This window comes from Pan paniscus, chromosome 19 (genome assembly GCF_029289425.2).
Source record: "Pan paniscus chromosome 19, NHGRI_mPanPan1-v2.0_pri, whole genome shotgun sequence".
Classification (NCBI taxonomy): domain Eukaryota; kingdom Metazoa; phylum Chordata; class Mammalia; order Primates; family Hominidae; genus Pan; species Pan paniscus.
This window is the reverse complement of record NC_073268.2, coordinates 23,783,595-23,807,915: the sequence shown is the minus strand read 5'-3', so window position 1 is coordinate 23,807,915 and position 24,321 is coordinate 23,783,595. Positions and strand designations below refer to the sequence as shown.

At 37.7% G+C, this 24,321-nt stretch overlaps 3 protein-coding genes across 11 annotated transcripts; all 3 read right to left on the bottom strand.

The window, feature by feature from the left end:
- Positions 1-3,855: 3,855 nt before the first annotated feature.
- Positions 3,856-4,506, bottom strand: LOC103782660 (keratin-associated protein 4-5). Of its 9 annotated transcripts, none has more exons than XM_063599283.1 (2): positions 4,153-4,506; positions 3,856-4,065 (listed from the first exon to the last, which is right to left on the bottom strand). In XM_063599283.1, the coding sequence occupies exons 1-2, from the start codon at positions 4,504-4,506 to the stop codon at positions 3,856-3,858; spliced, it is 564 nt and encodes a 187-aa protein (XP_063455353.1). The 9 variants fall into 9 exon arrangements, with proteins under 9 accessions (XP_063455353.1, XP_063455350.1, XP_063455352.1 ...); XM_063599280.1 differs by having other exon boundaries at positions 3,856-4,120; positions 4,166-4,506; XM_063599282.1 differs by having other exon boundaries at positions 3,856-4,105; positions 4,166-4,506.
- Positions 4,507-14,331: 9,825 nt separating this feature from the next.
- LOC117976695 (keratin-associated protein 4-4) lies at positions 14,332-15,431 on the bottom strand. The gene has a single exon (XM_034943332.4). The coding sequence runs from the start codon at positions 15,372-15,374 to the stop codon at positions 14,874-14,876; it is 501 nt and encodes a 166-aa protein (XP_034799223.1). The 5' UTR covers positions 15,375-15,431; the 3' UTR covers positions 14,332-14,873.
- A 7,702-nt stretch (positions 15,432-23,133) lies between these two features.
- Positions 23,134-23,751, bottom strand: LOC117974279 (keratin-associated protein 4-3). The gene has a single exon (XM_034943330.2). It carries the CDS (start codon positions 23,749-23,751, stop codon positions 23,134-23,136), a length of 618 nt encoding a protein of 205 aa, XP_034799221.1.
- Between the last annotated feature and the right edge of the window lie 570 nt (positions 23,752-24,321).

Here is a 24,321-nt window from a genome sequence, read left to right as displayed (position 1 = left end):
CTCAATTGCTAGTCCCAACAATCCAGTATGGTAAATTCTATTATAATCCTCCCTTTACAGATGAGAAACTTAAGGCACAGGTGGGATTCAAGCCAGTAAGCAGGGGAAATGTAATTTTATTTCAGCCAGCCCAGCACTGGGTCCATGTTTTTAATCACTATACACACAACCTCTCTGCAAAATCAGATATGAAAGGAATTTTCTCTATCCTCATGTTGCTTTTGATGCAGTAAAATTTATGAATTTTTTTCTTTGACAGCTCCTGGGTATGTGTCATATTTTAAAAGGCCTTTCCAGTTATAAATTTACATAAGCATTATCCCATAATTTCTGTTAACTTCAAGGTTTCATGTTTTATATTTTAAAATATTTTACCTACTAGGAATTTATACAGATACAAAATATGAGGTTTAAATGTTTTATAATCAGATGTGACCAAGGCTCAACATCATTTATTAAATAATACATCTTTCCATTACTGAGTTAAAGTGCCACCTTTTCATATAATAAATTCTTTTGTGTACGTTAGTCTATTTCTGGACTTGATTTTCAATTCACTAATGATTTTTCATGTGCTAGTATCACAGTCATCAATGTATGGTATTAACATGCTTCTAATGGTTATCAAGTTCAAGTCTGCCTTGATAGGTTATGGCAATATGCTGGTGAACTCATATATCTGTGTTGCAAAATGGTATATGTATACTGGGTTCCTTGCCCTGAAAATGTGAATTGCACCTGTCTGGCCTCTGAAACTGGCATCGAAAAGAATACACTAGCTGAGTCTGCAGTGGCGTATGAGTCTTACTAGGTTTGTTGAGTTTCCTGTAAAATTCTGACTTAGGTGGTGCAGCTGAAACAATTGGTGGAACCAACTTGTTTAATCACCAAGCTTGTTGATTAACCTCTTCCTTACTCACTGGCCAGATGGGACTGTTATAAGGGAGTTCATGGGAATTAAAACTCTTATTTCAGTTACTTCTTTAATCAAAACAGGCATCTATTGTTGCCTTTCTGGAGTTCTATCTTGCTTAGTTTTACTAGCTAGAAAGGCTTGAGCAATTCCAAAGCTATATATTTAGCATGGGCAAATAATACTGAGAGACTTCGAAGTGAATGAAACATCAACTAAGTCACTGTTTCATTCACTTAAAATCCATCTCTACTATGCATTTAGATAAAGCTGATGTGACCACAGAATAATAACTGCAGTCACACTTTCCCATTCATAAATTTATGTCTACCTTGGGTTTCACCACAATGTCTTCCATATCATCTTTGGACCCTTCAGAGCACCATAACTCTCTCCAAAGCCAATGACTGCACTTGAGTGTCTGTGCATACTTATTCTAAGAAGTTTCGCATGCCACCCTTGGGACATTTCACCCAAATTATTGCATAGGCCTTCAGACCCGGGGTACCTGCTCCTTGTTATTGTGAGCCCTGGGTACTGAGCTTTCCCTTGTTGCTTTCCCTGAACTCTAGCTACACCTTTGCAAATAGTCTCTTTATTACGCAGATACACTGTGTCATCTCATTCCTGCTGTGGCCCAGTTCTTGTGGACACAGGAAATTACAAGCCTCATATACTTTAATACTGAAAAGACCATATAAAACCTATAGTCTTTGATTTCACTCTAGCTAATAAAGCATAATGTTAAAACCAAAGCCTGCATCCTGTAATGAGCAGTTGTCAAAGAAAAACATATGAGAGGATAAAAGGTTTGTTAATTCTGATGTATGAAATGACAAGTCTGTACTCTGTAGAATAATTTAGAGTGAATGGAAAAGGCTGAAGCTGAAAGTGTCTGCAAGGCATTTTTATGATATGCTAAGACCATAACGCCTAACTTAGGCTGGAGTGAAGCCCACGTAATGTTAACTTCTATTCATGTAGTCGCTTGACAACTTAAAACTTCTTTATTTTTACATTTCAGAAATAATAATTAGCTCTTAGTTACATTTCTTTGGAAATATAACACAGCTAATAAATAAAATTCTGATTTATAGAAATTTTGGATTTAAAGCAATTTTAATATACTTTGGATTATTAGCTGAAATATAAACCCTTATATTTATATAAATAAGATATTTTGCACATATTGTGACACATTTTTTCATCTACATAGAATAACACTTGTTTGAGTTTTGATGATGAGAAAACTGAGTCTCAAGGAAAAGTCCCACCCATGTTCTCTTAAGACAAAGCAAGGTGATTAAAGCCCAAAACAAAGGAGTAAAACCATCAAGAAAATGAAAAAACCTCAGTAACATTAGGGGCTAAAATTATAAAGGAGTTTCAGTCTGGAAATACTAAGACTTTGAGCATCTATTAATTAAAAGATGTAAAACTTTTATGAGAAAACTGCCACGGATGTCATAAATTTCCCAAAATCTTGACTTAGAAGGTACACTGTGTTCTGAAAGATCATTTTATGTTAAGAGAGGAAAAAAGGAAGGAAGGAAGGAAGGAGTGAGGGAGGAAGGAAGGAAGGAAGGAAGGAAGGAAGGAAGGAAGGAAGGAAAGAAGGAAGGAAGGCAGGCAGGTAGGCAGGCAAGGGGAGGGGAGGTGGAGGGAAGGTAAAGGGATTCGAAGGGGAGGGAGGGGGAAGTAAGGAAATAAGAAAAAAGTACTTGAGCTAGGGAAAACACTCAAAATTTCCACAACCAATAATGGAACATACTGGAAGTAGAAATACAGTCAGACAAAATGTAGATGACTTCATGATGTTCAACTTGCTGGAGTTTTTAAGGGACACTTGAGGCATATACCAAAACTTAATTTTGAGTTGTAGAAGACAGTGCAACAATGATACAAATTTTCTTGCTGTTCTGTCAAAAAGAAAATTATGCTAAGATATTATTCTAGCCCAGGGTATTGTTTCAATCATAGTAACAGCAGAAATTGTATTTATTTATTTATTTATTTATTGAGACAGAGTTGCTCTGTCACCCAGGCTGGAGTGCAGTGACATGATCTCGGCTCACTGCAACCTCCTCCTCCTGGGTTCAAGTGATTCACCTGCTTCAGCCTCCCAAGTAGCTGGGACTACAGGTGTGCACCACCACGCCCAACTAATTTTTGTACTTTCAGTAGAGAAGGGATTTCACTATGTTGCCCACACTGGTCTCGAATTCCTGGCCTCAAGTGTTCCACCCACTCAGCCTCCCAAAGTGCTGGGATTGCAAATGTGAGCCACCATGCTCGACCAGAAACTGTATCCATTAAGAGCCTATACTGCATTATGTACCAGGCCCTGTGGTGAGTATATTACATGGGTTATGTCTCTTAACATTTAAAGAACGTAATGCATTATCTCTATTCACAGAGAAAGAAAACTGAGGCCTGAGGAGGTTAAAAAACTTGCCCCATGCCACACAACAAATACCTAGGGGAGTCGTGATTCCAATACAGGTAACATGAATCAAGAGCCCAGGCTCTTAAACATGCTCGCCTGCATTTGAAGAGAGATGGCCCTTGATGTGAACTGACAGGTAAAGACACACACACACACACACACGCAATGAAATCACTAACAAATCAGAAGATTTCAATATTAGGGAAGTGGCTGTTTATTAATACATGAAAACAATATTATATGAGATCATCACAGTTAGTGTCCCCTTCGAATGAAGACACTGCTCATCTAAAAATAACTGCACTGGGGCCTGGCATAACATATTTTAATGAATGTGATTGTCTGTCATTTCCTAGAAGAGCTGAATGTCCACTCTGAAGGCCACACGAGACAAACTGGCAGGGAAGTGTTCATTTTTCCAGTGACTGGCTGGCTACAGTGCATTTTAAATGACTAATGAAGCCATTCATAGTATGACAAATATCACAAGGAGACATTAGCAGCAAGAGGAGGCACAGCACAGGGGGCGGGGGCAGGTGGAGATGACACAGGTTGGGCGATAGCAAGTGGTGTGGCAGGAGACTCGGCCACAGACTGGACGCAGGCAGCAGCAGGGGCGGCAGCAGCTGGATTCACAGCAAGAGGGGTGGCAGCAGCTGGAGATGCAGCAGCTAGGATGACAGCAGGTGGGCTGGCAGCACACAGACTGGCAGCACTGGGGCCTGCAGCACCTGGACACACAGCAGCTGGGGCGGCAGCAGCTGGAGATGCAGCAGCTGGGCTGGCAGCACACAGACTGGCAGCACTGGGGTCTGCAGCAGCTGGACACACAGCAGCTGGGGCAGCAGCAGGTGGTCCTGCAGCAGGTGGTCTGGCAGCAGCTGGGGCGGCAGCAGCAGGGGCGGCAGCAGCTGGGTTCACAGCAAGAGGGGCGGCAGCAGCTGGAGATGCAGCAGCTAGGGTGGCAGCAGGTGGGCTGGTAGCACACAGACTGGCAGCACTGGGGCTTGCAGCAGCTGGACACACAGCAGCTGGGGCGGCAGCAGGTGGTCCTGCAGCAGGTGGTCTGGCAGCAGCTGGGGTGGCAGCAGTTCTCCAGGCCACAGCTCTGCTCAGAGCTGACAGAGCCACAACAGAAGCTGACCATGGTGTCAGCGGGTGGAGGTTCTGGGTGGATTTCTAGAAGAATGAGGTTCTCAAGTTTGGAAGAGTCCTTGGGCCACAGCCTCTTATATACTGCCCAGCTGTCCTGTTGGTACTACATTTTCCTTGTTTTTGTTTACTTAATAACTAAGTAATTATCAGATTACACAATAATGTTTGCCCATTTAATGGTTTAAACTTGTTGAAAACAAAATTTTCTTGTCCGGATGTAATAAGATCTATCACGTCTGCCTTCTCTCATGATTCACACCTTGGTAGCATCTTCTAGACCACGTTCTCTTCCTCTTCCTCCACAGAGGGCTGTTCATGTGATTCCCTGCATTTGGAATTGCATTTCTTACTCTCGCTTCAGGTACCCTCTACCAAGATGGGATTTGGTCAGTCACACTTCCAGTTATGCATTCCCTCTAGTGACCAATAGCGAGGAAAGCCCATCTGCTCTGTGTGGCATTCCTAGTCTGTGGGTCATTATTAAGCAATAAGCAAAGGGATAGCAATACCTGCATGTGGCCTTGGTGACCTCTACACTATTGAAATGGGTTTCCCTGAATGTTTCAAATTTTGGGTCATATTCCATATCCTTAAATTTTTATACTTGGTGTTACTAATGGGTCAGTTTCTTAAATTGATACTTTGCTCTCCTATATTTTGTGTCATGTGTCTCCAGTTAATCTATTAGATTCCGGAAGACATAGTCCCATTTTTATTCCATAACTCATTGTTTTTTTTAAATGCCTCTAACTGTCTGTTAACATAATGCAGGTGTGTGTTTTCACTTTTTAAAAAAGAAATTTGAGATAATTGTAGATTTACATACAGCTGTAACAAACAGTCCCAGGAGAGGCTGTCTGTACTTCACCCAGGCTCCCTAACACTGTGTAACACCTGTATAATACTTTTAAGTATCTATCTACCCCCACTACTGTGTCTTGCATGATGTGCTTAATATAGAAAGAACTCAAGCTCAGTGAAATTAAAAACAATTAGTTATTTTTCAGATTGACATATAATATTGTATTTACCATGTACAACTTAATATTTTGAAGTATATATACATTGTGGAAGGGTTAAATCTAGCTAATAAATGCATTACCTCTCATACCTATCATTTTTTTGTGGTGAGAATGCTTAATATCCATTCTTAGAATTTTTCAAGAATACAATATGTACAATATATCATCATTAACTATAGTCACTATGCTATACAGTAGACCTCTTGAACTGATTCTTCCTGTCTAGCTACAATTATATGTCTTTTGACCAGTATCTCCTCAAGCCCCTGACTCCCTAGCCACCCCTAGCCTCTGATTATCTTCATTCTCTGCTCTACTTCTATGATATCAACTTTTTTGAGTGCGATCATGTGAGTGAGATCATGTGCTATCTGTCTTTCTATGACTGATTTACTTCACTTAGCATAATTTCCTTGAGATGTATCCATGTTGTCACAAATGACAGAACTTCCGTCTTTTTACAGCCAAATAGTATTGCACTGAGTATATACTGCATTTTCTTTATCCACTTACTCGTTGGTGGACACTTGCACTGTGTGCATATCTTGGCAATTGTGAATAGTGCTGCAATAAATCTGGACATGCAGTTATTTCTTCAACATACTAAGTTCATTTCCTTTAGATACATAAAGTACCCAGAAATGGATTGCTGGATAATACGGTAATTCCAGTTTTAATTTTTTGAGGAACCCTTATATTGTTTTCCATAATGGCTGAACTAATTTATATTCCCACCAACAGTGTACAAGGGAGTTTTTTTCACATCCTTGCCAATACTTGTCATCTTTTGTCTTTTTGATGATAACCATTCTAACAGGAATAAGGTGATATCTCAATGTGGTTTCGATTTGTATTTCCCTAATGATTAGCAATGTTGAGTACTTTTTCACAAACCTGTTAGCCATTTGTATGTCTTCTTTTGAGAAATGTCTAGTCAGGTCTTTTGCCCATTTTTAATCAGGTTTTTGTTTTCTTGCTTGTGAGCTGTTTGAGCTCCTTTTATATTTTGGATGTTAACCCCTTATGAGATATGTACTTTATAAATATTTTCTCCCATTCTGTAGGTTATCTCTTGACTCTTTTTGTGGTTTCCTTTGCTGTGTGGAAGCTTTTTAGTTTGATGTAATCTCAGTCATCCAATTTTTCTTTCGTCGCCTGTGCTTTTGAGGTCATATTCAAAAAGTCATTGCCGAGCCCAATATCATGAATCTTTCCCCCATGCTTTCTTCCAAAAATTTCATAGCCTCTGATCTTACATTCAAGCCATTAACCCATTTGAACTGATTTTTGCATACTGTAAGAAATAAGGGACTAATTTCATTCTTCTGCATGTGGATACCCAGTTTTCCTAACACAATTTATTGAAGAAACTGTCCTTCCCCCATTCTTGGCATCTTTGTTGAAAATCAATTGCTTATAAATGAGTGACTTTATTTATGGTCTCTCTATTCCATTCCATTGGTCTGTGTGTCTGTTTTTATGTCAGAATGATGGTATTTTGGTTACTGCAGTGTTGTGGTTTATTTTGAAGTCAGGGAGTGTGGTGCTTCTAGCTATATTCTTAGTGTTCAAGATCACTTTGGTTTTTTGTGGTTCTATACAAATTTTAGAACTTTTAAAAAATATTTCTGTGAAGAATGTCATTGGTATATTTATAGGGATTGTGTGAGATCTGTAGATTGCTTTAATAATATTTGGACAATATTGGGATAAACACAGGATATCATTCCATTTATTTGTGTTTTCGTCAATTTCTTTCATCTGTGTTTTACAGTTTTCAGTGTAGATATCCTCACTTCCTTGGTTAAACTTGTTCTTAAGTATTTTATTTTATTGTAACTATTGTAAATGAAATAGTTTTCTTGATTTCTTTTTCAGATGGTTTGCTATTAGTGTATAGAAAACCTACTGGGTTTTGCATGTTGATTTTATACTCTGCAACCTTACTGAATTTGTTTATTAGTTCTCACAGTTTCTCAGTGGAGTCTTTAGGGTTTTCTACATATAAGATCATGTCATCTGCAAATAGAAACAATGTAACTTCTTCCTTTCCAATTCAGATATTTTTAAAATATTTTATTCGTGTAAATGTATAATTTTGTTACATGGATATATTGCATAATGGTCGAGTCAGGACATTTAGAGTATCCATCACTGAAATAACGTGCATTCTACCCATCAAGTAATTTCTCATCATCCATCCCCCTCCTACACCCCTGCCCTTCAGACTCTCCACTGTCTGTCATTCCACACTCTACCTCCATGTGTACGCATCATTTGGCCCCACTGTAACTGAGAACATGCAGTATTTGTCTTTCTATGTCTGAGTTGTTTCACTTAAGATAATGGCCTCCGGTTCCATCCATGTTTCTGCAAAAGACATGGTTTCATTATGTTTTATGGCTGAAGAGTATTCCATTGTTTATATATAGCACATTTTCTTTATCCAGTCATCCACTGATGGACATTTAGGTTGATTCCATATGTTTGCTACTATAAATAGTGGTGCAATAAACACATGTGTGCAGGTATATTTTTGGTATAATGATTTCTTTTCCTTCAGGTAGACACTCAGTCATGGGATTGCTGGATCAAATGGTAGTTCTAGTTTTAGTTCTTTGAGAAATCTCCATACTGTTTTCCATAGAGGTTGTACTAATTTACATTCTCAACAACTGTTTATGCGTTCCCTTTCAGCTCCATCTTCATCAACATTTGTTATTTCTGTCTTTTTGATAACAACCATTCTTACTGGTATAAGATGATCGCTCATGGTGGTTTTAATTTGCATTTGTTTAATGATTAGTGATGATAAGCATTATTTCAAATGCTTATTGGCCATTTGTACGTCTTCTTTTGAAAAATGTCTATTCATGTCCTTTTCCCCTTTTTAATGGAATTATTTGCAATGTTTTTGTTGGTAGAGTTCCTCTTAAATTCTGGATATTAATCCCCTGTTGGATGGATAGTTTGCAGATATTTTCTCCCATTCTGCAGGTTGCCTGTTCACTCCATTGATTATGTCTTTTGCTGTGCATGACAGACCAGGAGCACCATCATCTTGGACAAACACTGCCACTTGAAGTTGCAGCTCCCTTTCTAGCCTCATGCATTTCAAGGAAATCACTTCTCTTCTAACTACAAGCAGCCGGAAACAGCAGACAGTAAAACACAGATAAGATAGCTCGGGCACAGAGGGAAGCAGGGGGAAAGTCTCTTGGGTAACTGCCAAACTTCACCCTCGTACAATGGGCCCCAGTAAAAGAGTGAGCCTTAATAAGCACTTTCCTTTCCCTTCACGTGCACTAAGATAGGGAAGTTAAAAGCAGACTCGGGCTATGCCTGCAAGGGAATAGACACACAACTCTCCCTCCCAGATAAGCACAACAAAGAGACACAGAAGCAGTCCAAGCCTCTAAAAAACTCTCCCACCCTGAATCCTTAAAAACTCTTAGTCTGTAAAAGAGTGTGCCTCCAACCTAACTCAGCCAAATGCCGCTCTTAGGTTTGTTTTCTCTAAAATAAACCTGTCTTAACTGGCAAGCCATCTTTCATGTTTCTTTCCTTTTTGTTTAATTCTTACAGTGCAGAAACTTTTTAGTTTAGATAAATCTTATTTGCCTATTTTCTGTTTTGTTGCCTGTGCGTTAGAGGGCATAGTCATGAGTTTTTGGCTAGACCAATGTCCAGAAGAGTTTTCCCTAGGCTTTCTTCTGGTTTCTTTCTTTTTTTCTTTCTTTCGTTCGTTCGTTCTTTCTTTTTTTTAGACGGAGTCTCGCTCTGTCACCCAGGCTGGAGTGCAATGGCTTGATCTCGGCTCACTGCAACCTCTGCCTCCCAGGTTCAAGCGATTCTCCTGCCTTAGCCTCTGGAGTAGCTGGGATTACAAGCACCCACGACCATGCCTGGCTAATTTTTGTATTTTTAGTAGAGACAGGGTTTCACCATGTTGGTCAGGATGGTCTTGAACTCCTGACCTCAAGCAATCCGCCCGCCTCAGCCTCCCAAAGTGCTGGGATTATAGGCATGAGCCACCGCTCCCGGGCTCTTCTATTATTTTTATAGCTTCATGTCTTACATTTAAGCCTTTAATGCATCTTGAGTTGATTTTTATACATAGCGAGAGATAGGGATCTGGTTTCATTCTTTTGCAAAGGCAATCCAATGTACCCAACATCATTTATTTATTGAATAGGATTTCCTTTCCCGTGTATGTTCTTATCAACTTTGTCAAAAATCAGTTTGCTGTAAGTATGTGGCTACAATTCTGGGTTCTCTATTCTGTTCCACTGATCTACGTGTCTATTTTTAACCCCAAACCATGTTGTTTTGGTTACTATAGCCTTTTAATATAATTTGAGAATGGATAATGTAATGCCTCCAGCTTCCCCACCCCCCTTTCGGATTGCTTTAGCTACTTGGGCTCTTTTTCACTTCCTTATCAATTTTAGGATTTTTTTTCCCTAATTCCATTAAAAATGACATTAGTATTTCAGTAGGAATTGCACTGAGTCTGTAGACTGCTTTGGGCAGTATGGTCATTTTAACAGCATTAATTCTTCTGATCCGTGAGAATGAGATGTTTCCCATTTGTTTGTGTTATCTACAATTTCTTTTGTCAGTGTTTTGTAGTTTTCCTTGCTGGTATCTTTCACCTCATTCGATAAATATATTCTTAAGTATTTTTATAACTATTGTAAATGAGATTGCATTCTTGATTTGGTATTCAGCTGGATCATTATTGGTGTATGCAAATGCTACTGATTTTTGCTTGTTGATTTCATATTCTGAAACTTTACTGAATTTGCTTATCAAATCCAAGAGTTTTTTGGTGAAGCCTTTAGGGTTTTCTAGATATAAGATCATGTCATCTTTTGCTGTGTGAAGCTTTTTAGTTTAAATAAGTCCTGTCTGCCAATTTTTGCTTTTGTTGCCTGTGCTTTTGAGATCTTAGTCATGAATTCTTTGGCTAGATCGAGGTCCAGAAGAGTATTTCCTAGGTTTTCTTCTGGTATTTTTATAGTTTCATATTTTACATGTAAGTCTTTGATTTATCTTGAGTTGATTTTTGTACATGGTGAGAGAAATGGATCCAATTTCATTCAGCAAACAGAAATAATTTGCCTTTCTGTTTTCAAATTTGAATACTGTTTATCTCTTTCTCTTGCTTGATTGCTCTGGCTAGGGCTTCCAGTACTATGTTGAATAGGAGTGGTACAACTTGGCATCCTAGTCTTGTTCCAGTTCTTAGGGAGAATGCTTTCAGTTTTTCCCTATTCAGTGTGATGTCAGCTATGGGTTTTTCATATGTGACCTTGACTATGTTGAGATACATTCCCTCTATACCTAATTTGCTGTGAGTTTTTTCATAAAAATATTCTGAATTTTTAAAAATGCTTTTTTTGCATCTACTTAAGTGATCATATGCTTTTCATCCTTCATTCTATTAATGTGATGTATCATGTTTATTGATTTATGTGTGTTGACCTAACCTTGCATCCCCTGAGTGAATCTCACTTGATCATGGTGAATGATCTTTCTAATATGTTGTTGAATAAGGTTTCCTGGTATCTTGTTGAGTATTTTGTATTTTTGCACCTATGTTTATAAAGTATATTGGCCTATAATTTTCTTTTCTTGTAGCGTCCTTATCTGGCTTTGGTAAAGAGTAATGCTGTCATTATAAACAGATGTTGGAAGTGTTCCCTCCTCTTCACTTTTTGTGGAAGAGTTTGATAAGGATTGGCATTAATCCTTCTTCAGATGCTTGTTAGAATTCACATGTGAAGCTATCTGGTATTGAGCTATTCTTTGCTGGGAGGTTTGTTATTGCTACTTTAATCTTCTTATTCATTATTGGACTCCTCAGATTTTCTATTCTTCATGATTCAGTCTCGGTAGGCATTATGTTTCTAGGAATTCATCCATTCCTTCTAAGTTATCCATACATTTACACACAAACATACACAGACATACACATACACATACACATACTCATAAGTGCGTGTGAAACTGATAAAACTAGAACAAGTTTTGTGGATTTTACCAATGTCAGTTTGTGGGGTTTGACATGTACTCTAGTGATGGAATATGTGACGACTGGGGAAAACTGGGTGAAGGGTGCATAGGACTTTGCTGTACTTTTTTTCTACTTTCTATGAATTTATAGTTAATTCTAAATAAAAAGTTAAAAATATATATATGAGGATTATTGGGAAAAAAGGGGGAGCATGCTTTTACTTGCCAATCTCATTGAATATTTACGACATCCTTACTATATTTTGTCGCTATTGTGATCATTTCCTTAAAGAAAAGCAACCCTAGGCTGAGATAGTTAACATGTACAAGAACATACCTGGTATGTAGTACAGTCAGAATTCAGCCCCAACTCTCTCTAATTCCCAAGTGCACAGTCTATACTGTATATAGAGCTTCCTTATCAGTTTAAATCCCTTCCTTTAAATAAGTTTAAATCACTTCATGGGATGCAGTTTATTGACGACTTTCTATTTCGGTGGCTGTTGCAATTCATAGCTCTTATGTTAGATGTATTAGGTTCAAATATGCCTCCTTTGATACATTTTCCTATTTCTGCTGTGAGACAGAATCCTAGTTTTGATAAAAAATCTCATTAGAGAATATCAATTTAATTTTTCAATTGTATGATCCCCTGATAACATGTACTCTCCGGTTGTGCAGAAAAAGAGACAGAAATATGCATAGGCCAATTTATTAATAATAAACAGTGAAAGAGAACCATACACACAGATTGTCTCAAGTCTACCTAAATGGTACCTCTTTTATTACACAGAACAGCTGTATTTTTTCTTTTATGCACTTTTTTCTCTTTAAACTAATTGTTTTGTTGTCATTTTAGAAGTTCATTTTTTTTTTATGTTTACCTAATTGATACCTCATCTGGAGGATTGGACCATCTATGAATCTTCTTCCTCTCCCACAGGTTGACCCATAGCTACTGGTAACTGATGTCTGAGTGCAAAATTCCAACCACCTTGCCTCTCAGAAAGATGGGTCTGTGATACTAATCACACTCTAGAGCTTCCTATGGGGTCAGAAGAGAAAATAATTCAATAAAAATCATGTTCTGCCTTAGGTTTTTAAACTCCTCTATTCTGCTTCCCAGTTTCTTACTGATTTTTCCTGAGAGCATTTTCTTATAAGTCACTTATCCAAGAATCCTTGTTTTCGGTTCTATTTTGAGTGAATCCAACTTAGCACACCTCTTAAACACAGTTTCTTTTAGAATAAAAGTTACTAGCATGGCAATTCTGCCTTATCCTTCAGATATAATAATGTGGAAGAAAAAGAGATTGAAGACTGGGTGTGATGGCTCATGCCTGTAATCCCAGCACTTTTGGAAGCTGAGGCAGACAGATCACTTGAGGTCAGGAGTTCGAGGCCAGCCTGGCCAACATGGTGAAACCCCGTGTCTACTAAAAATACAAAAATTAGCTGGACGTGATGGCACATACCTGTAATTCCAGCTACTTGAGGGGCTGAGGTGGGAAAATCACTTGAACCTGGGAGGTGGAGGTTGCAGTGAGCTGAGATGGCACCATTGCCCTCCAGCCTGGGTGACATAGCAAGACTCTATCTCAAAAAAAAAAAAAAAAAGAGAGAGAGAGAGATAAAGACAACTAGTCCAGAGATAACTGTGCCAAAACTGAGGAGAAGAAGAAAAAGAAGAAGAGGAAGAAGAAGAAGAAGAAGAAGAGGAGGAGGAGGAGGAAGAGGAGGAGGAGGAGGAAGAAGGATAAGAAAAATATTTATTTAGAACATTTACCTATTTACTAGACAGTATACTCAAGAGTTGACCGTGACATCAGGGTAACCACTGATATTGTATAAAAATGATTTAATTATGTTACGTGAAATAGGCCAAGCACAGAAAGACAAATTGCTAATGGAATGGAACTCATGAAGATAAAGAATAGATTGCTGGTTATCAGAGTCAGAGGAGGGTGCCTGTGGGAAATGAAGAGGTGGATTGACGTGTACAAATATAAGTTAGAGATAAAAATATGACCTAGTATTCAATATAACTGTAGGATGACTATAGTTAACAATGATCTATTAAACATTCCAAAGTAGCTACAAAAGAATAATTCAGATGTTCCTAGCATAAAGAAAAGATAAACTGTGATGGATAATCCAATTACCCTGATTGGATCTTTACAAATTATATGGATGTATCAAAATTTTATATGTGCATCTGCTATATATCAATAAAAAAGGAAAAATGTTTTGAAGGGCACTAATACTGAGGTTAGGAACACTGGTGTCTTAGATTGGGTCCCCACTGGAGCCAACCCAGGAGTATATTTGGGAGGTGGTCCCAAGAAGTGCTGTACGGAACACGAAAAATGCTCCAGGAAAGGGAGGGAAGTGAATACAAGATGAGTTAATGATCAGAATAGCCCTGTAGGCAGCTGGAATTTGGTGTCTCTGAGGACCACTGACAGGCTGGTACAACATGCTCCCAACTGGAGGAGAAATAACTAAAGCATGTGTTCACCAACTCTCACTCATTTGTTGAATACTGTTCCAACAGGCTTTAACTCTACAGTCCAGAGCTTGCTCCTTGGCTAGAGAAACTCTTCAAGAAGAGAGTTCCAGGTGCTTGCTCTAAGAAACCACCATTGTATATTAGAATAAAGTGCGCTGAGGAAATAGAGGTGGTGCCCCTGAAATTACATTCTGCAGAGAAGAACAACAGAAAAATTGACTGGTAATGACCACACTCAAAAAAGAAAAATAATGAGACACAGTATCTGTATATTTCTATGCCTGAAAATTTATTTAAGATTTATTTAGATAAATATTTGTTTAAAATGGAATAGCTCCATATGAGAAATTATGGCAGAGAGCAAATATTTCAATTAAGATAGTTGACAGATTTCAGAGCAAATTACAACTTATGTTCATTTGGTAGAGAGGTAAAATGTGGGGGGAGCATATATTTGGAGGCCAGATTCAATCTAAGAATTGGTTGGAACTGAAGTTTTCCAACTAGCTTCCCATGACTCAGCTCATAGATGAGCTACATCAAGAACGCTGGTTGATGAGAATCTGGTGAGTCCAGATGACAGCCTCAGCAGCAAGAAGCACTAGAGCAGGTTGGGCGGTAGCACATGGTCTGGCAGCAGTTGGGGCGGCAGCAACTGGAGATGCAGCAGGAGAGCCTGCAGCAGCTGAAGCCACAGCAGGAGGAGCTACTGCTGCTAGAGATACTGCAGGAAGGCTGGCAGCAGCTGGAAATGCAATAGCTGGGGTGGCAGCAGGTGGTCCTGTAGCAGGTGGTTTGCCAGCAGATGGGCTAGCAGCATAGAGACTGGCCACAATGGGGCCTGTAGCAGCTGGACACACAGCAGCTGGGGCGGCAGCAGGTGGTTCTGCAGCAGGTGGTCTGGCAGCACTGGGGTCTGCAGCAGCTGGACACACAGTAGCTGGGGCAGCAGCAGGTGGGCTGGCAGCACACAGACTGGCAGCACTGGGGCCTGCAGCAGCTGGGGTGGCAGCAGGTGGTCCTACAGCAGGTAGTCTGGCAGCATTGGGGTCTGCAGCAGGTGGGCTGGCAGCACACAGACTGGCAGCACTGGGGTCTGCAGCAGCTGGACACACAGCAACTGGGGTGGCAGCAGGTGGTCCTGCAGCAGGTGGTCTGGCAGCACTGGGGTCTGCAGCAGCTGGACACACAGCAGCTGGGGCGGCAGCAGGTGGTCCTGCAGCAGGTGGTCTGGCAGCAGCTGGGACGGCAGCAGTTCTCTAGGCCACAGCCCTGGTCAGAGCACACAGAGCCACAACAGGAGTTGACCATGGTGTCAGAGGGTGGAGGTTCTGGGTGGGTTTCCAGGAAGGAGGGTTTGGAAGGCTTGGAAGTCTCCTTGCCCCAGATCCTCTTTTATACCCTGCTAAGGGCTGATGTCATCGGATGCAGCACTCTTTCCTTGTCATTGTTTGTTCTGATGAGCAGGCAATTATCAAATTAGGCAAGTTTGTTTTTCTGCTTAAATTTGTCAACATGGAGAAAAGCATTATTTCCTTCCCCTGGTGTGTTAGGATTCTTCAGGTCAGCTCTTCTTGAACAACCTCTTGTGTGTCTCTTGCTGCAGCTACCTCCTTGAGCTGCCATGTGACATCTGCCTGCAGGTACCATGTGCTGCAGCCTCATTTTCCTTAATACATTATGTCTGACCTTGGGTGATTTTAATTCTTCTAGGCCCGTAATTTTCTTTTGGTGACTCAGGAGGAGAAAGCTGTGCTTTAATCTCATGGCATGTTTGTTATAGATCAAGTGAGCAATGAAGGTTTGAATGTGAAACAGGTGACCAGTGGCATGAAAACACAAATACTATTAGGATATATTCCTTGCCACCTTCCATACAATGAATCATGACCCATTTTCTAGATGTTCTACTGGGGAAAGCAGAATTGTTTTAAGGTGGACATCTAAGTCATGAATTATCGATGCTTCTTTTTCTTGAGAAACAACACTCCAAAACTCAGTTTCAGGGCCTTTAGGGGAAATTGGCTACAGAGATCAGCTATACTAAAAGGTTCAGGTCCCTCCGCTCTCTGCTCTGAGGGGCTGATTTTCCTTCTGACTTTTCCTTCCTATCTGTCTGGCTTTAACAATCACATTGAGTCATCTCCTCTATTTCTAAGGTTTACTTGCCAACCTAAGGTAAAGGACCCAGTGTGCTTGCTATATATATTATATATTATATATATAATATATTATATTATATATAATATATATAATATATTATATTATATATTATATATATAATATATTATATTATATATTATATATATAATATATTATATTATATATAATATATAATATTTATATTATATATATTATATATAATATAATATATTATATTATATATAATATATACATAATATATTATATTATATATAATATATACATAATATAATATATTATATATAATATATACATAATATATTATATTATATATAATATATACATAATATATTATATTATATATAATATATACATAATATATTATATTATATATAATATATACATAATATATTATATTATATATAATATATACATAATATATTATATTATATAATATAATATATACATAATATATTATATTATATATAATATATACATAATATATTATATTATATATAATATATACATAATATATTATATATAATATATACATAATATATTATATTATATATAATATATATATAATATATACATAATATATATATTATATATAATATATACATAATATATTATATTATATATAATATATACATAATATATTATATTATATATAATATATACATAATATATTATATTATATATAATATATACATAATATATTATATTATATATAATATATACATAATATATTATATTATATATAATATATACATAATATATTATATTATATATAATATATACATAATATATTATATTATATATAATATATACATAATATATTATATTATATATAATATATACATAATATATTATATATTATATATAATATATACATAATATATTATATATTATATATAATATATACATAATATATTATATATTATATATAATATATACATAATATATTATATATTATATATAATATATTATATACACATAATATATATAATATATATTATATATAATATATTATATACACACACGTATATACACACTATATATAAATATACACACTATATAAATATGCACACTATATATAAATATACACACATACACACACATATATGTGTGTGTGTGTGTGTGTGTGTATATATATATATATATATACACACACATGCATACATACACACACATTATGTCTGACCTTGGGTGATTTTAATTCTTCTAGGCCCATAATTTTCTTTTGATGTATATGTATATATATATATATACACACACACACACAGGTTTGGGGGAATATATATATTCCGCCAAAGGACCTTAGGAATATATATATATATTATACATATATAGATGGGTAGATAGAGAACCTTATATATAGGTAATATAGGAATATATATATTTACATATTTATGAATATATAATATATATTCTTCATATATGTTTGTATTTAATAGTATGTATAAATATGTATATAATATATACAATAACATATTTAGGAATATATATATTTATATATATATATGTATTTACCTTTATCTCCTGAGGCCCTTTACCTTAGGAATATTATGCACACACACACACACTCAAACACACACACACACACACACACACACACACTCCCCAAACCTGGATGTTAAAGAAACCCAAGGAAGAAGGCAGAAACTTCCTGTCTTTGTGCCACCCTCCACTTTGGGATGCTCTTGGGTTAGCAATTTCTGTTTGGACTGGTCTCTCTGAGGATACTATGGACACCCCAACTCTGCTGAGGGTCTTTCCATAAAACGTGCTCATCTAAATATTTGGGGGCCATGAAGGTAAGAAAAAGTGAATATGCCAAATGGCAGAACCATGTTTCCAAAACTACAGAAATACTCTCACAAGGAATCAAACCTAACAAGATGAAATATCAGAACCAATTGTAGATCAAATGAGTGGTTATTAATGCAGCATGGCAAACGAGATTGGGGAGGAGTGAATATATCTAAATTTACTGGGAGTATTTATTTAACTATACACACACCCTAAGGTTGTGTCCACTCTTAGCATCCCTTCACCAGATAGAATATTACAAGTTGAGGACATCTTTTCTGAAAATCCGAAATCTGAAATTCTCCAAAACCCAAACCTTTTTGAGTACCTATATGATGCTCAAAGAAAATGCCCAATAGAACATTTAGGATTTCATGTTTTTGCATTAGGGATGCTCAACAAGTATAATGTGAATATTCCAACTCTGAAAAAACTTGACATTTGAAACACTTCTGGTGCCAAGCATTTCAGATATGGGGTACTCAACCTGGATCACCACAATGGGCTCTATTACTGCAGGCATGCAGTAGAAAGGCAGGTTGAGAACTTCTCGTCTAGAAAAAACCACTGTATGTGTATAAGAAGACCTTGAAGCAGTTTATGATGAGGATTACTTAGGTGTTTCACACTTTAGTAACCTCAGTATTAGTTCACACTTACTGCCAACCACTTACTGCCACTAACACTGTGTTAACTCCTGCATGCAAACTTGAAACATTCATGAAAGTGGAACATTTACTAAGGTAGATGAGGCATTTCTAATCCTCCAAGAGTGTTCAGAACACATCTGGAAAATGCATTTCAATCCAGGCTAGAAGGATAAAGATAAATGGGGGTTTATGAAAAGCAAAGTTGCTGTGAGGGTGGCATTATGATCAATGAGGAACAAATGGAAACACTTTGGAAATGTAACCTAAAAAGGAGAAAAGTGGAACAAAGCAATGGCAGTGCAACCTGAAGGGGCTCTGTATGAGAATGGACTTCCTCAGATGGCTGCCATGGGCTGATATAGGATAGGGAAGATAGGATGTTCCTAGGGAGAAACAAAATCTGACACAACATGAGGAAGGTGCTTTATGAAATGGGCTGCCTCTAGAGATAATCAGGGGAGGGGTTTCAGTGTGAGCTGGTGTTTCTGACTGAGGCACATGCAAGAGCCAGATGGAGGGAATTGGATGAAATTACTTTGAGCTTCCCTCTCTGCACTCAGGTCCATGTAAGTCTAATAAATGGAATATAATGTTATACTGTTAACCAGTTTCTACTGCTGCCCTGGTCCTGATTTCCAGGCTTACACAACCAGGATGATAACAATCTGGCTCCTGAGTGGGCCCCTGCTTCAGCACTGGCTGGTGTTCTGAGTCTGCACTGGCTCTGATGCACCCAGACACAGCATCGTATTGAGGTCCTGAGCCTTTGTCCTCAGTCAGAGTGAACAGAAGCAGGTTCCAAGCTGTTACGGGGTTAAAACTCTGGTGAGCCCCTTTATGGTGTATGAGAACAACTCTAAGATTTCCTCGAGAACTTGAATTATGGGAAAAGAATCACATCCTTGAAGAACCCTGATGACTAGTACCTACTGATGACTCAGTGGAGATCACTTTTATTTACATTAATTGACTTTTTTTTGTAAGGTGAGCGTGTGTGTTTTGCTTAATGTAAATTTGCATTATGTTTAGAAATCTCTCATGATTTCTTCTAGTACTTCAGCACTTTCATTTTTCCCCAGCTTTATTGAGGTATAGTTGGCAAATAAAATTTTATGTATATCAAGGGTACAACATGATGCCTTGATATGTATATATTGTGAGATGATTATCACAACCAAGTTAGTTAATACCTATCACCTCACATAGTTATTGTTTCCTGTGTGTGTAATGAGAACAATTAAGATCTACTTTTCCAGAAAATTTCAAGTACTCAATACAGTATTATTAACTATAATCACCATGCTAGTTACTAGATCCCTAGAACTTAGTACCAATGTCAGATTTTGGGATTTGACATGTACTATGATCCTATGAGAAGCAACCACTGAAGGAAACTGAGTGAAGGAACTTTGTCTTATTCAACTTCATGTTAATCTATAGTTATTTCAAAATCTATCGTTATTTACAAAAGTAAAAAAAAAAAGAGGCTAATTGGTAGTAAAAGACAGCATGCTTTTTTTTTGGATATTTTCATATATTTATTCTTATTTTTCATGTGTCTATGTTTAACTACATAGGATTTTTTTTTCGATGTGTGGATATGTATATAGGAAAATTCAGAGATTATTCTTTTTAAGATTGGGTAATTGGCCAGTTTGTTAGCATTTACAGTGTTTTAAATAACTTTTATCTTTCAATTAGAAACACACATCAGGCATATCATACACTCTGTCATCATTTTTCCAATAGTTACACATGTACTTTATTTTCCTTATCTTATTGAGTAGTTCATAAGACATTTGTTTAAAATACTTTCTGTAAAACTTGGAGACAATAAGGTGGGGCTCTGCATTTATGTTCTTGTTGAGTTCTTAGTAGTCCGAATCTTATGCGATTCACCAACTATATTTCTACAAGCAATGTAAATTGGGGAAAAAATCGGGTACTGAAATGTTTATTTTTATAAATGAGCTAAACTTAAAAATGATCCAAAGGGTAAGTTCACAGCAGGCATTCATTTCTTTTCCCTCCATGTAATTTGCATGCAAGTCAGGCATTTTCACATATTTTTATAAATCCTTTTCTTGATTTGTTCTCCTTCTTACAATAATTTTAATACACAATTATTTTTACTCTGGTTAATGGGATTTTTTAAGTGCCCTGAATTCCATTTCAGAATTATGAAGGGAATTAAATATTTATGTTACATGGATAATAGTATTCAATATTCATCAAACGCATGCAAAATAAGCAATTAAGAATATGCAACTGTATCCCATTATGAACATATCCTTGATACGCCTTCCAAACTTAAATTCCAAATTCTTTCTGCTATTCAGCTAGAAGTTTTTGCTAATATTTTCTTCATGGAAAATTGTATTTTCTGCATTGATTAATAATTAATAACAAAAAAAATTCCATTTTTTGAAATAGCCTATTTCTTATTAATTTTTTAATCATTCAATTACCCCCCAGCTTATACAAAGAATTATATAGTAATTATTTTTTAACAGTTAACAAGTCACAGTAGGTTTGGGTTATAATGAACATACTGTGGCTTACAAGATAATATGGAATAGTGGCTAACCCACGAATATAGTGAGAAAACTTTTTAAAAGTTATATTGGAGTAATCCCTTAGCTAATAATTATTATTGTAGTTTAGATATTTGGCTATGACAAAGTAATACTAGTTGCACCTCACTTGAAAATATATGATAGCAACTTAGTACATGGTATTGTACATATCTTCACTTGGTTAAACAACTTTTAGAGGATATGCTTAGTGATTTTATATTTCAACTCTAAATTGTTAGTTTTCTTTTTTTTATTATACTTTAAGTTTTAGGGTACATGTGCACATTGTGCAGGTTAGTTACATATGTATACATGTGCCTTGCTGGTGCGCTGCACCCACTAACTCGTCATCTAGCATTAGGTATATCTCCCAATGCTAACCCTCCCCCCTCCCCCCACCCCACAACAGTCCCCAGGTGTGATATTCCCCTTCCTGTGTCCATGTGATCTCATTGTTCAATTCCCACCTATGAGTGAGAATATGCGGTGTTTGGTTTTTTGTTCTTGCGATAGTTTACTGAGAATGATTATTTCCAATTTCATCCATGTCCCTACAGAGGACATGAACTCATCATTTTTTATGGCTGCATAGTATTCCATGGTGTGTATGTGCCACATTTTCTTAATCCAGTCTATCATTGTTGGACATTTGGGTTGGTTCCAAGTCTTTGCTATTGTGAATAGTGCCACAATAAACATACGTGTGCATGTGTCTTTATAGCAACATGATTTATACTCCTTTGGGTATATACCCAGTAATGGGATGGCTGGGTCAAATGGTATTTCCAGTTCTAGATCCCTGAGGAATCGCCACACTGACTTCCACAATGGTTGAACTAGTTTACAGTCCCACCAACAGTGTAAAAGTGTTCCTATTTCTCCACATCCTCTCCAGCACCTGTTGTTTCCTGACTTTTTAATGATTGCCATTCTAACTGGTGTGAGATGGTATCTCATTGTGGTTTTGATTTGCATTTCTCTGATGGCCAGTGATGATGAGAGAGCATGCTTTTATTTGTCAACCAGGCACCTTTATCTCATTGACATTTTGTGATTACCTTCATGTGTTTTTGAGTTATTATGATCCTTTCTTAAGAGAAAAGTAATCCTAGGTTGACAGAGTTTAAATGCCATGTCTAAGATCATAGGTGGTATGCAGTACAGTCAGAATTCGCCTCAACTCTGTATAATTCTCAAGTCCACAGAATATACTCTACATTGAGCTGCTTCTGTTTAAATTAGTTTAAATCACATCATGGGATGCAGCTTATTGAAGACAGTTTTTTTGTGCTGGCAGTTATATTCCACAGCTTTCATGTTATATGTGTTAGCTTCAAAAATGTCTCTTAAATTCTTCTCCTGTTTCTACTATGAGACTGAATTCTGGCTTGGATAAAATCTAATTGGAGAATGCCAATTTAATGTTTTAATTATTAGGGTGTTTGACAACATGTACTCTTGTGTTGTGCAGAAAATAGACAGAAATATACATATACCATTATATTATAACAAATGAAAAGAGATGAGCATTTTTGGTGCTTTTGAACACTATGAAGTTTTATTGAGGAACATCAAACAATTCCACATGAAAATTGATACCACAGAAAACATTAGGAAGAAACATCTAGAAGAGTACCATTTGAAGATTTATGTATATTGAATTAGAATAAAGAATTCTAAAACATGTGATGTGGAATTTGACTGTAAATTCAGATTCAATAGTAATAAAAACTTCTATAAAAGAGAATACATACTAATAAAATATTTTCCAAATCAGTCCGTGCCTCTGTTTTCGTGACATCAGGAAGTCCACATGTTCTCTGAATAGATACTCTGTGCCTGAACTGAAGGCTGAGAGCAAGAAGGTGCACAAATCCAGAGCAGCTTCACTCAGCAGCAAGAACTGCCGCAGCAGATGGGGCGGAAGCAGGTTGTTCTACAGCAGGTGGCCTGGCAGCTGGAAGGGCAGCGGCAGCTGGACACACAGCAGCTGGGATGACAGCAGCTAGAAATGCAGCAAGCCGGGCGGCAGCAGGAGGGCTGGCAGCACTGGGGCCTGTAGCAGCTGGAGATACAGCAGCTGGGGCGGCAGCAGGTGGTCTGGCAGCAGCTGGGTTTGCAGCAGCTAGAGATACAGCAGGAAGGCCTGCAGCAACTAGAAATGCAGCAGCTGGGGCGGCAGCAGGTGGTCCTGCAGCAGCTGGGTTTGCAGCAGGTGGTCCTGCAGCAGCTGGGTTTGCAGCAGCTGGAGATACAGCAGGAAGGCCTGCAGCAACTGGAAATGCAGCAGCTGGGGCGGCAGCAGGTGGTCCTGCAGCAGCTGGGTTTGCAGCAGCTGGAGATACAGCAGGAAGGCCTGCAGCAACTGGAAATGCAGCAGCTGGGGCGGCAGCAGGTGGTCCTGCAGCAGGTGGTCTGGCAGCTGCTGGGGCGGCAGCAGCTCTCCTGGCAGAGACCTTGACAACAGCTCTGGTCAGAGCAGACAGAGCCACAACAGGAGCTGACCATGGCGTCAGAGGGTGGAGGTTCTGGGTGGGTTTCCAGGAGAATGAGGTTCTGGAGTTTAGAAGTCTCCTTGAGCCTCTTATATACTGCCCCAGTTTCCTGTTGTCACTATATTTTTCTTGTTTTTGTTTATTTAATTGCTAAATAATTATCAGATTACACAATAATGTTTGTCCATTTAATGGTTTAAAATCATTGGGAAGAAAATATTCTTGTCCAGATGTAATAAGATCTATACCATCTACTTTTCCTTGATTCTCACCTTGATGGCATCTTCTAGACCAAATTATCTTCCTCTTCCTCTACACAGGGCTATCAGGTGATACTCTGCATTTGAAATTACATTTCTCACTCTCTTTTCCTGTACCCAGTACCAGAATGAGATTTAGTAAGTTACATTACCAATTATTCATTTCTTCCATTGACCAAGGGAGAGGAAAGCCCTTCTACTCAGTGTGGCCTCTGGCCTGGGACAAGAAGAAAATGTCCTATTTTGTGTGTCATTTTTGAGCAATGAGGAAAGGTTTAATGGCCACACACAGACACCTCCTGCTTTATTCTGTTCATTCAAGC